General features: G+C 42.2%; 1 protein-coding gene across 1 annotated transcript in view; it reads left to right on the forward strand.

The window, feature by feature from the left end:
* Positions 1–13135, forward strand: part of igf2r (insulin like growth factor 2 receptor) — a 113532-nt gene that overhangs the window by 31559 nt on the left and 68838 nt on the right. The window contains exons 8-13 of the mRNA XM_033025705.1: positions 365–524; positions 1391–1583; positions 4130–4233; positions 7968–8129; positions 9725–9886; positions 11536–11679. Of these exons, the coding sequence (XP_032881596.1) occupies positions 365–524; positions 1391–1583; positions 4130–4233; positions 7968–8129; positions 9725–9886; positions 11536–11679 (925 nt within the window). The remainder of the gene's footprint in view (positions 1–364; positions 525–1390; positions 1584–4129; positions 4234–7967; positions 8130–9724; positions 9887–11535; positions 11680–13135) is intronic.

The following is a 13135-nucleotide window of genomic DNA, read 5'->3' on the forward strand; positions in this document are numbered from 1 at the left end:
TCGGCATGGATTCGGCCTGCCAATAGGACCATTTCTATGTACCAATTTCGCATTCACTCCCTCTACATTAGGAACAATTTCTATGTTATGATGCATTTTTAAACTAAAGTAAACTGGAAGTCATTTTTTATCTCTACACTTTTAAATCGTTATAATTAATCATTGATATTAGGACATTGAAGGTATATGTACAAAGTACCGAATGGGGTAAATGAACAAGTGTTTTTATCATGGCCAATTATGATTTGGTTTGAATTTGGTGTGCATAAATAATTTCACATTGGCAGTTAATGAGGAAGTGCTGTAAAATGTAATATTCTCTAAAACTTGATATGCTAACAAAACTTTGCTGTTACTCTCGCAGGGTACAAGCCCCAAGATGATTGCCAGTGTTAACTGTCGTTATGAAATTGAATGGATGACGGAGTATGCTTGCCCCACAGATTACCTAATAAGCCATACCTGCCAGCTTAACAGTGACCAGCACGACATCTCCATTGACCTGACTCCCCTTTCCAAGCCTGGTAAGAAGAGCACTTTTGATAACAGTACAGAAGGGTATTGGAGCCTGAAAACTGTAAAATCCGGGTTCAGGAGCAACTTCTTGCCTACAACCATCAGGCCATTAAACACTACAGCATCCAAATGGGCTCTGAACTGCATTAAATTGGGGGCATTGTTTTTGTCTTTGCACTATTATTGTTGTATATCTGAACTTGTTTATTATGGTGTTTACATAGTACTCTGTTTACATATCAGTTGTGTTGCCGCAAGAAAGAATTTCATTGTTCCATTTTGGGACGTATGACAATAAAACACTCTTGAGTCTCTTGCTTTTTGACTCTACCTGTGCAACTGGATTAACAGTAGATCAATGGATGTCGGAAGCTGTTAATAAATTATAGAAACATAGGCCAGGTTATTGGTTGTTCTAGAAATAATTTTAAGTGTTAAAGAAACACAAGTACTGATGGTTTCAATCTAGTATTGTTTAGAGGTACAGCATGGAAATATATTCTTCGGCCCCCCCGAGTTTACGCCAACCATCTGTTTACACTAGTTCTATGTTATCACACTTTTGCATCCATTCCCTACACATTAGGGATAATTTTAGAGGCCAATTAACCCACATCTTTGGGATGTGGGAGGAAACTAAATTACCCGGAGGAAACCCACGTGATCACAAAGACAAGGTGCAAACTCCAGTTGTCCACCTTATAGGTTCTGGCTTGGGCGACTCGTATCTTCCCCTTTCTTTATCTTTCCCTTGCACTCCCTGGCCTTCTGTGTTGAAAATAGCAACATATATTGACAACTACTTTGCTGCTTGCTTAAATGAATTAAATGCTGTCATTTTAAATATTACTCTTCCCATATTTTTATATTTCAGGTTTTGGTTCATACCGTGTTGTCCCTAAGAAGAGGGATGGGGCCACAGACGAATACTTCTATTACCTGAATGTTTGTGGAATGACCAAGTCTGGAGGCTGCAAAGATGACAAGGGGTTTGTGGCATCATGTCAGGTTAAAAAGACAGTTGATTTCCGAAAGATTGCTGGGCGTTTCAAAAACCAGACACTCAGGTACGTAATTTGATTTTCAGTTAACATGGCAGCTCGTGCAGATGCAAGGAACTGCAGATGCTGGTTTCCGAAAAAAACGCAAAATGCAGGAGTAACTCAGTTACTAACCTGCTGAATTACTGCAACACTGTCATCTTTTGCTGTAGATCATGATTTAGTTTATTATCTGTACTGAGGTACAACAAAAAGCTTTTTTGTTGTGTGCTATCCAGTCAGTGGAAAGATTAGCTCAGTTATTATCATCAAGCCGTCCACAATGTACAAATATAGGATAAAGTGAATAACATTTAGTGCAAGATCAAGTCCGATTAAGGATAGTACGAGGGTCTCCAATGAGGTAGATTGTACGTCAGACTAATTTCCAATGCTGATCTAAATCAGAGTTCTTGGCATTTGTCATGGTAAAGTTAATAAAGGGAAGCTTCCATATTGATAAAACCATATTGTATTGGGTATTAGAGCACAGTGCTGCAGTAATGCATCCTGATGCTGCCTGACTCGGAGTTACTACAGCATTTTGTGTTCCGCATCCGCAGTTCCTTGCACTCCTGTACTAGGTGTTATTCTCTCTGCTTACGTCATCACCTTGTCTGAAGTATTTTGTTGCCTGTGGAGTGCTGTGAGAGGTCTTGAAGCCATTGAAGGTGTCCTGTATATGAACCCTCTACTCTTGCTGCTGATAGCTGTCACCTCCTGGCTTGAGCCATCACATGCCTAGCTCTCAACTTTGAGAACTCAGATTTGATTTGAGGCGCTGCAGTTCAGTGACAGCAATTTGTAACCTGTTCCCTTATTGACTTCCTTTAATAATAATAATAATATCTTTTATTGCCATTGCACGTCAGTGCAACGAGATTTAGTATGCAGCTTCCAACCGATGTAAGAGTAAGTATTATCAGATGTAAGATGTTAAGTATTATCAGATAACTTGCAGGCGAGGTATTTGCATGAGCCAATAGTGTTTAATTGTCATATGTATTGAAACATAACATTGATTTTTTTAAATTGTAAGCATAATAACATAATAAAAGAACCAAAAAGTTCAATAAATAAAAGAGCAGGTTGGTATTTGTGGTGTTCAATAGCCTGATGGTTGTTGGGAAGAAGCTGATTCACCTTCCTGATGGCAGGAAGCTGTATCACCTTCCTGGTGGCAGGAGTAAAATGAGAGCATGGCCGGGGGTGTGTGTGTCCTTGCTGATAACGAAAGCCTTGGAGAAGGCACGGATTTAATCTGCATTAAAAACCGATTGAGAGACTTGGAGTCCAAGCAGAACATTCCAGCGACTCAAGGAACTGCAGAAGCTGGAATCTGAAGCAAAGCACAGAGTTCAGGATTAACTTGGCAGGTCAGGCAACATTTGTGGACAGGCGATGTTTCAAGTCAGGACCGTTCTTCAGAATGTGCTGAGAAATTCCAGATGCCATGGCTGGAGAAGGTTGTAACGTGTCCCGTTTCTACCATTGAACTTGCTGATAATAAGATTGCTACTGAGCTGTACGCAAAAAAAGAATGTCACTGTTTGTAGGTTTATGTGACAAAGTGTCATTGATGATTCCCTTTGGAGGGAACAAGATTTCCAAATGTTGGTGGAAGTTGGAACGGGGGGAATTTCAAAGGTCAGGACATGTCAGTAAAGAGAAGGTTGATGGTAAATGGATGTTTACATGTTGTCCAAAGTAATAAGAGTATAAATTAATGATTTATACCTTGGGAATCAAAATGGGTGATACCTCTTCACGATGGAGTTGAGGTTGTGTTTCGAACATGGTATTTGAGTTGGGGATGGTCACAACAGTGCTGAAGAATCTACATGATATAGCAAAACTGATCCTCTATCCCACCTCAGTAATCCTTGCGTTTCCTTTCAATGTACTGGAGCATTTAGAAAATGTACTTATTTAACTGTGTGACAATAGAAAATGTGTATTCATTGAAATAACATAAATTTTCTGGAAGACCGGCTGTTAATGGTTGCATTGTATCAACTTGCTATCCAATGGTATGGGAAGAATACGTTCATTGCATTCACTACAGTCACGACCAGAATTCAAGACAACTCATAAGGTGTAAAGGAGACACAATGCTGGAGTGTCTCTGTGGGTCAGGTAGCATCTCTGAAGAATCTGGATAGATGCGTCTCAACCTGAAACTTCACCTATCCATGTTCTCCAGAGATACTGCCTTAACCTTTGATTTACTCTAGCACTTTGTCTTTTTTGGTAAAGCAGCATCCGCAGTTCCTCGTTTCCTCTTCTGGAGAAGATTGGAATGGGATCTAGTTACTGGGCTTGTCGGTGACTCTTTTATCGTATAAGTGAATCGAAAAAGAATCCGTGGCCTTTCTAATAACCACATTACATTTTAAAACAATATTGAATTCTGATGTGTAATGAATTTGCATCTGCAGCCGTTACAACCAAGTATTTCTAAAGTACGGGCCAAGCTGTATTAAATAGCTCGTTGCCTACTTGGTTATAATTTGATGTATTTGTAGCTTTGTTTTTTTAGTGCTTATTTCAAGAGTATCTCTTTATAAAAACAGGTATTCGGATGGTGATCTGACATTGACATTACCTGATGGCAATTCTTGTAGTTCGGGATTTCGACGAATGACGATAATAAACTTCCACTGTAATGCAACAGCTGGTAGGATTAATAATTTGCCATGTTTTGATCAGCTTGACTAAACTAAAGTCATGTAACTTTAATTTGTGTTAAGAATTTGTTGAGATATTACCTGGGCTATGTGTTTGTCTAATGTTTTGTAGAGCTATCTTGTTAAAACTGAATTTCCAATTTCTACTTGAACTGAATTTCTGTCTTTTCTGAGGACAGCAAGGACTCTGAGCTGCAGAAAACATAGAAAAGCTATAGAACAGCGCAGTGAAATAACTATTTGTGTTGCTGCCTCTCAGCGCCAGAGACCTGGGTTCCATCCCAATCTCTGTCTGTAGAGTTTGCATGTTTTCATTGTAATTGTGTAGGTTTCCTCCCCCATCCCAAAGAAATGCAGATTGGTAGATTAATTGGCCACCGTAACTTTTCCCCAGTGTGAGGTGAGTGGTAGAATCTTGGAAAGTTGATGAGAATGTGCGGAAACTATTTATTTTAAAAAAAAAGTTTAAATGTAGGATTAGTATAGATGGGTGGTGATGGTCGACATGGATTAGTGGACTGAAGGGCCTGATTCCATGCTGTTTGCCTCTGATTCAATGTCTTGTAGATTTGTTAAATATCTTTGCACTGGTTTCGAAAGCATTCAAATACAATGCTTACTACCAATATCAGCTTTGTCCTATCTGATCTATATAACATTGTACTGACCATTATCTTTGCTGAATTGATTGCAATGAGGATAAACTCTAGATTTTACAGCATGAGATTGGAGCATTTGGCATAGCTAGTCTACCTTTATTCATTTAAGCTTTTTGCCTAATTCCGGACGTTGGACTTTTTGTCTGAAATTGTAACGCCACAATGCTGTAAAATTATATTCTGCACTGGTATTTTTCTCTTTGCTCCCTACCTGTTGTGCTTTAGAGATATAGAGAAATAGGCCCTTCGGCCCACTGAGTCCACGCTGACCAGCAATCAACCCATACACTAGCACTATTCTACACAATAGGGATAATTTACAATTTTACCAAAGCAAGTAAACCTACAAATCTGTTCATCTTTGGAGTGTGGGAGGAAAGCAGAGTACCTGAAGAAAACCCATGCGGTCACAAGGAGAATGTACAAACTCTATACAGACAGCACTTGTAGTCGGGATTGAGCCAGGGTCCCGGGCGTTGTAAGGCAGCAACTCTACCGCTGCGCTACTGTGCCGTCCCATACTTGCGTACAGCTTGTATCTGAAGAAGGTACAGCAGGCAGTGAAGAAAGTGAATGGCATGTTAGCCTTTATAACAAGAGGAATTGAATATAGGAGCAAAGAGGTCCTTCTGCAGTTGTACAGAGCCCAAGTGAGACCACACCTGGAGTATTATGTACAGTTTTGGTCCCCTAATTTTAGGAAGTGCAGCGTAGGTTTACAAGGTTAATTCCCGGGATGGTGGGACTGTCATATGCTGAGAGAATGGAGCAGCTGGGCTTGTACACTCTAGAGTTTAGAAGGATGAGAGGGTTCTCGTTGAAACACATAAGGTTGTTATGGGTCTGGACACGCTACAGGCAGGAAACATGTTCCCAATTGTTGGGGAAGTCCAGAACCAGGGGCCACAGTTTAAGAATAAGGAGTAAGCCATTTAGAACGGAGACGAGGAAACACTTTTTCTCACAGAGAGTGGTGAGTGTGGAATTCTCTGCCTCAGAGGGCGGTGGAGGCGGGTTCTCTGGATGCTTTCAAGAGAGAGCTAGATAGGGCTCTTAAAAATAGCGGAGTCAGGGGATATGGAGAGAAGGCTGGAATAGGGTACTGATTGGGGATGATCAGCCATGATCACATTGAATGGCGGTGCTGTCTATTGTCTATTGACTCGAAACGTCACCCATTCCTTCTCCAGAGATGCTGCCTGTCCTGCTGAGTTACTCCAGCAGTTTGTGTCTACTTGTGTATGGCTTGATTGTTTTTATGTATGGTGTTGTATGATTTAATTGGATAGCACACGTTAATTTAATTGGATAGCACACAAACAACATCTTTTCACTGTAATTCTTGGTACATATACCAATAATGACTCTTCTCTGTCTGTATCCTCTCCCCTTTTGAAACCCTTCTGTGTCCTCTCCCTCATGTTCACAAAGTTTTCTCGTGGTGTCAGTGTTCAATGCTTCAACCATTGTGTGGCCACACCTTCCATAGTCTCATCCCTGAACTGCCAGTGTTACTTTTCTCAATGTTTGAAGAACTGTGTGGGGGAGGAGAAATGTAAATAAACCTAGCCTGGCGCACCTTGCTTCACCGTGCTATCACGTGAAGAGGCAGCTTGCAGTGCCAGTTCTTTTGTGTAAGAGAATAACAAGTAACATTCCCTTGCAGCAATATTTAGCACACCGTTTTTATTTTGAGACCGGAAGCTCTGTTCATTCTGATACAATCGAACAGAAGGCATTAATATCCAAATTTACGATTTGAAGAAACGTGTCTTGTAATGTATTTTCATATTAATGAATTTAGATATTTTTAAGCTGTCAATTTGGATGAAGGTTTCCAAACATTACATAATTGTTACCACTGTTCTAGAGAAGGTTTATCTGTGCCACAAGCTTCACACCACTTCGCCTAACTCTTCAACCTCACTATCATACCTTTAACTCAATGTCAACTGCCCCTTTATTAAATGTTTGTTTTTCATATACATAACATGTCTAGTTCACAGAAGCTTAATATAATGATATCTTAAGGAGAGTGTTGACAAGAAAATGTGTTGTCACACACTTTTTTGTCAACACTCTCAAGACCTGCCTTTATATTAAGCTTCTGTAAATAGAAATCCAGACAAACTACAAAGGTTTCAAAGGTATTATATTGTCACATGTACCAATTAAGGTACAGTGATATGCGAATTACCATACAGCCATACGAAAAACACAACTACATAAAAGTTAACATAAACATCCACCACAGCGGATTCCCCACTGTGATGGAAGGCAAAAAAGTCCAATCTTCTTCCTCTTCTCCCGCAGTCGGGGCAGTCGAACTATCCGTTGGGTCGATCAAAGCTCCCGCAGCTGGCAATCGAAGCCCCCGCGTCGGGACAATCGGAGCCCCCACGTGGGGGCGGTCGAAGCTCCTGCAGCTTGGAGTTCCCGAAGTCGGTCTCTGACCAGATTCCGCGGGCTCCGTGATGTTAAGTCCGCAAGCACCCACGGTTGGAGCTCCGAGGTCGATCCCTGGCAAAGGGATCGTGGGCTCCACGATGTTAAAGTCCTGCAGGCTGCCATGGTGGAGCACTCTAAAGTCGGTCTCCAGAAAAGGTCGCCAACTTCTCGATGTTAGGCCCCAGTGTGGACGGAGGTACGATACGGAAAAATATCGCTGTAAGAGATTAGAAAAAGTTTCCCACGACCACCCCACCCCCACATGAAACAAGCTAAAGAACACTAAAAACATACATTTGACACATACTATTAAAACACAAAAAAGGAAGAGGCGGACAGATTGTTGGCGAGGCAGCCATTGCTGGTGCCACCCGGTGGTATCAGCTATAGCTGTGTAATTAAAAAATCTTGAGTGTATTGCTATATATTAAAACATTTTTGATAATTAGACTAACTGAAGGTCAAATGTCCTATTTTTAGTGTATAACTAAGGCTATGAGGAAGACTCTTTAAAATGTAATGTCGTTTGTGTCAATGTTCAGTGCTGAGAGTCTTCTGTGGATCAGTGTTTAACTCATTAATTTATAGTCTGTTACTATATCTATTCTCTTTTAAAGACAATGAAGGAAAGGGGAAACCAGAATTTAGCGCTGAAGTTGATTGCACCTATATCTTTGACTGGGGTACAAAGTATGCATGTGTGAAGGATAAAGGCCTTCTCTGTCAGACCTCTGATGGAAGGAAGTGGTATGACCTCTCACCCTTGACACGATATGCAGGTAAAGTTTTCTATTGATAAACGTTTGTGAATAAATACAAACTGTGAAGATCCAATTTTATTTGAGTTACCACAGGCTTAATGGGCCAAATGTCCTGGTGTTATACCAGCTCTGAGTAATGATTTAATTATAATGGTGAGCATTCCCACCAGTCACAATTTCCATACTCCTTCAATTAATGTAGAACATCTAAATATAATTTTTCATTGTTTATCACAATTTCTTTATGAAATAAACATGCTTTTCCTTTTGCACGGCAATGTTAGAAATCTAAATCTATAGACTATTATTGAAAAAAAAAGTTGTATATTAAACAAGTCATGGTTCAAATTAAATTAAAAAATATTAAGACAGATACATGGATAGGAAAGGTTTGGAGGGATATGGGCCAAATACGGGCAGGTGGGACTACTTTAGATGAGGCATGTTGATCAACATGGGCTGATCAAAGTTGGCCAAAGGACATATTTCTGTGCTATATGACTCGGAACAGTACAGCACAGGAACGGACCGAACAAGATGCCTAACTGAACTGATCTCATCTACCTGCATGTGATTCATATCCCTCCCTCCTATTCCCTGCACTTCTATGTGCCTATCTAAAAGACTCTTAAATGCCACTATCGTATCTGTCTCCACCGCCATCCCTAGCAAAGTGTTCCAGACCCCCCACTACCCTCTGTATACATTTAAAAAAACTTGTTTTCATACATCTCCATTCAACTTTCAAAGATTTCATATCTTTCATGCAATGGAGCAACTAGAACTGCACACAATACTCCAAATGTGGCCTAACCAAAGGCCTATAAAGCTGCATCGTGACCTCCTGACTCTCATTTTCAATGCCCCTAGCAATGAAGGCGTGCATACCATATGCTGCCTTTACCACTCTATCTCCCTTTAGTGAGCTATGAGCTTAGACTCCAAGATCCCTCTGCACATCAATGTGGTTAAGGGTCTTGCCATTAACTACATTTTCTCCTTACATTCAACCTTCCAAAGTGCAACACCTCGCACTTGCTCGAGTTAAACTTATTTTGCCGTTTCTCTGCCCGTTTCTGCAGCAGAAACTCTGGCTCTGACTCGAACACTGTCAAGAACTTGAATGTAGTTACCACAAGTTGGGCGGGTGGTCGGAGAATCCGAACGAGTTGATTGATATAAGAAAGCACAGGTTTTTGAGAGGTCTTCCTCCTGCACCCATACAGAACTCGTTAGTTTCATCAACTTTAGCAGAGTCTGGGGAAGGGTCCTGAACTGAAAGGATACCTATCCATGTTCTTAGATACTGTCTGACCCGCTGAGTTACTCTAGCACTTTGTTTTGTTTGTGTACCAGAGCCTAACATGGGACTTTGGTTCTCCAGTATGGGTGATGTGTTCCTTTGCCCTATAAATTAATTCTGCTTTTGCAGGAGGCTCATTGATGAGGTGTACCATTGCAGTGAGATCAAATGTTTTTATGTACATTATTTCTATAAGAAAAGGCCGTCTGAATCGGATAAGGCCAAACTGCAGCTTCCGCCCAACAGGCTGATTAGTATTGGTACAAGTAATGTCCTTAAAAATAAAAACAGAAAAATGATTAATTTGCAGCAAAGGATATTGCTGAATCTGACAACGCACACAATTGGGAGGTGTTGGACAGCACCCAGGTGGCATCTGATCTCAAGCGGTACTACGTTAACGTGTGCCACAGAGTCCTCAAGGATAATGCAACCATGGGATGTCCTGAGGATGCAGCTATTTGTTCGGTGGGTAAGTAAAATTTCTGTGATTTGTGAATTTATTTATGCCAGTAGTCAATGATTGAAAAATTATGGCATAGAAACAGGACCTTCAGAAGACCCAGTGGTGCAGGGGTAGAGTGGAGCCTTACAGCACCAGAGACCTGGGTTTGATCCTGACCACTTGTGCTGTCTGTACGGAGTTTGTACGTTCTCCCTGTGACTCTGTGGGTTTTCTCCAGGTGCTCAGGTTTCTTCCCACACTCCAAAAACATGCAGGTTTGTAAATTAATTTGCTTCTGTAAATTGTCCCTTGTGTGTAGGATGGTGCTGCTGTACGGGATGATCACTGGTCAGCATGGACACGTCGGTCAGAAGGGCCTGTTTCCACGCTGTATCTCAAGTCTTCGGCCCACCGAGTCCACGCCAACCATAGTCACCCGTTCACACTAGTTCCATGTTATCCCACTTTCACCATCTAATCCCTACATGATAGGGGCGATTGTATCGAGAGCCAAGTTACCTAAAAACCTGCATGTCTTTGGGATGTGGGAGAAACCGGAGTACACGGATAAAACCCACAGTCAGAGGGAGAAAATGCAAACTCCACACAGACAAGGTTTAAGGTCAGGTTCGAACACTGGTCTCTCAGTTATGTCACTACAGATGCAAGGTGATTTAAGCAATTGCTTTCAACAAATTATAGCATTATACCCATGAAGGACTCTACGAAGAATTTAAAAAGGCATGAATAAAATGTAGGAGCAGCTACAAAGTCCTCAAGTCTGTCTGCCTTGTCGATAGCTAGTTTTAAATCTCAAATCCACTTCACATGCCTGAGCCCCACTTCCCTTTTATTGTACAATAAACTCTTAATCTTAGTCTTAAATATTCACCAACTGAGCTTCCGTCACTTTGTGACGTGGCTAACCCTATGAATGTTTTCTGTTGAGGTCCCATCATCCCCATTAATTAGTCTAGAGTGTTCATAACTAGGCAAAATTCTGGCCAATCCCTTGCATTTGAGTTGCAACCCGGTTAGAAATGTGTGTGTCTGCTACTGAGCCCGAGTGCAAAACTGAAGCTAAAGGGAGTAGTGCTGGAGGCAAGTAGCCCATCAGTCTGTCTCAGTGGTCAGAACAGTCAAACTTGGGTTTTAGTGTGACACTTTGCATAATGATGCTTAAGATGCTCTACCAGCCACCAAATGTAGCTCAGGGCCTGGCAGACATTGACGCAGAGACAACAACCTGGCTGCTAACACCCGGCTTGAGATCTAACTATTCCTTTGGTTTATGTTTTATTCGCAAGAAGAATTAGTCACTTTTGGATTTGATAAAATGTGTTTCCAAAAAATTATTTTGAGTTGATATATGATGTCGTAGAATGTGGAAATAGACCATGTGGCCCAACTTGCCCACGCCGACCAACATATCCCATCTACATTAGTCCCACCTGCCTGTATTTGACCCATATCCCTCCAAACCTATCCTATCCAGAGATCCTCACCTAGAGGAAAGGAAAGTATTGATTGAGGGGTCCAGACGAACATTGTAGAAGGGAAAAGTTTATTTTAAATATTTATGTAGTCCAAATGTGAAGTAACTTTGTGGAAAGAACACTGCAGAAATAACCATCGACCACAGTTAAGTTCCCTTTTCTAATTTTGTCCCCTTCAAGGTCAAGATGGAGCAAAGAGTCTTGGGAAATTTGTTTCATCTCCGAAAAAAGAAGGCAGTAATATTCAACTTGTTTATTCAGATGGTGATTCGTGTAGAGGAAATGCTCGAAGCAAAACTATTATTACTTTTGTATGTAATCCCGGTAAGTTCATGTGTACTTGGCCTCTCACGTCAGGAAATGTTTAACCAGCCTTGAGTCCAGAGTTGGATCCAGGGTACGGTTCCATTGGCAGCGTCTAGATAGCTGATAAAGTTGCCTTTAATTAAGAGTCTGTAACCACCCATGTTTACTGATTGGCTAAGCTATTTAGACTGCCAGTGAGAATCAGTGACATTAAGTCTCCACCTCCATGTAGAAACAAGGAACTCCAGGTGCTGGTACACAAAAGTCAAAGTATTGGAGTATTTCAGCAGGTAGACAAAAATGCTGGAGAAACTCAGCGGGTGAGGCAGCATCTATGGAGTGAAGGAATAGGTGACGTTTCGGGTCGAGACCCTTCAGACTGATGTGGGGGTGGGGGGGGGGGGGCGGGAAGAAGAAAGGACGCGATGGAGCCAGTGGGCTGTGGGAAAGCTGGGAAGGGGAGGGGAAAGAAGGAGAAAGCAAGGACTACCTGAAATTGGAGAAGTCAATGTTCATACCGCTGGGGTGTAAACTTCCCAAGCAAAATATGAGGTGCTGCTCCTCCAATTTGCAGTGGGACTCACTCTGGCTATGGAGGAGGCCCAGGACAGAAAGGTCGGATTCGGAATGGGAGGGGGAGTTGAAGTGCTGAGCCACCGGGAGGTCAGGTTAGTTATTGTTGGGTGAAGCGATCGCCAAGCCTACGCTTGGTCTCACCGATGTAGAGCAGCTGACACCGGGAGCATCGGATGCAATAGATGAGATTGGAGGAGGTGCAGGTGAACCTCTGCCGCACCTGGAAAGACTGCTTAGGTCCTTGGATGGAGTCAAGGGGAGTGGTAAAGCGACAAGTGTAGCATTTCCTGTGGTTGCAAGGAAAAGTACCAGGGGATGGGGTGGTTTGGGTGGGAAGGGACGAATTGACCAGGGAATTACGGAGGGAGCGGTCTCTGCGGAAAGCCGAAAGGGGAGGAGATGGGAAGATGTGGCCATTGGTGAGATCCCGTTGGATGTAGCGAAAATGTCGGAGGATTATTTGTTGCATGTGACGGCTGGTAGGGTGGAAGGTGAGGACAAGGGGAACTCTGCCCTTGGTACGAGTGGGGGGGTGGGGGGGGGGGGGATGGAGTGAGAGCAGAGCTACGGGATATAGAAGAGACCCTGGTGAGAGCTTCATCTATAGTCGAAGAGGGAAACCCTCGTTCCCTAAAGAATGAAAGTCGTTCAGCAGGTCAGGCAGTATCTGGAGAACATAGAAAGGTGACGTTTTGGGTCAGAACAGCCCCACCTATCCACGTTCTTCAGAGAAGCTGCCTGACCTGCTGAGTTACTCCAGCACTTTGTGTCTATTGTTTCTAAACCTACATGTACTATACTGGGTAAATGTCCCACCTCCCTCTAAAGGACATAAACTATCAGAGAACCGGGTAGTTTCTATGGTGGAATGAAAGAAAATCAAGATGACTCTGGGGTT

The sequence above is a fragment of the Amblyraja radiata genome, chromosome 8 (assembly GCF_010909765.2).
Source record: "Amblyraja radiata isolate CabotCenter1 chromosome 8, sAmbRad1.1.pri, whole genome shotgun sequence".
NCBI classification, from domain to species: Eukaryota; Metazoa; Chordata; class Chondrichthyes; order Rajiformes; family Rajidae; genus Amblyraja; species Amblyraja radiata.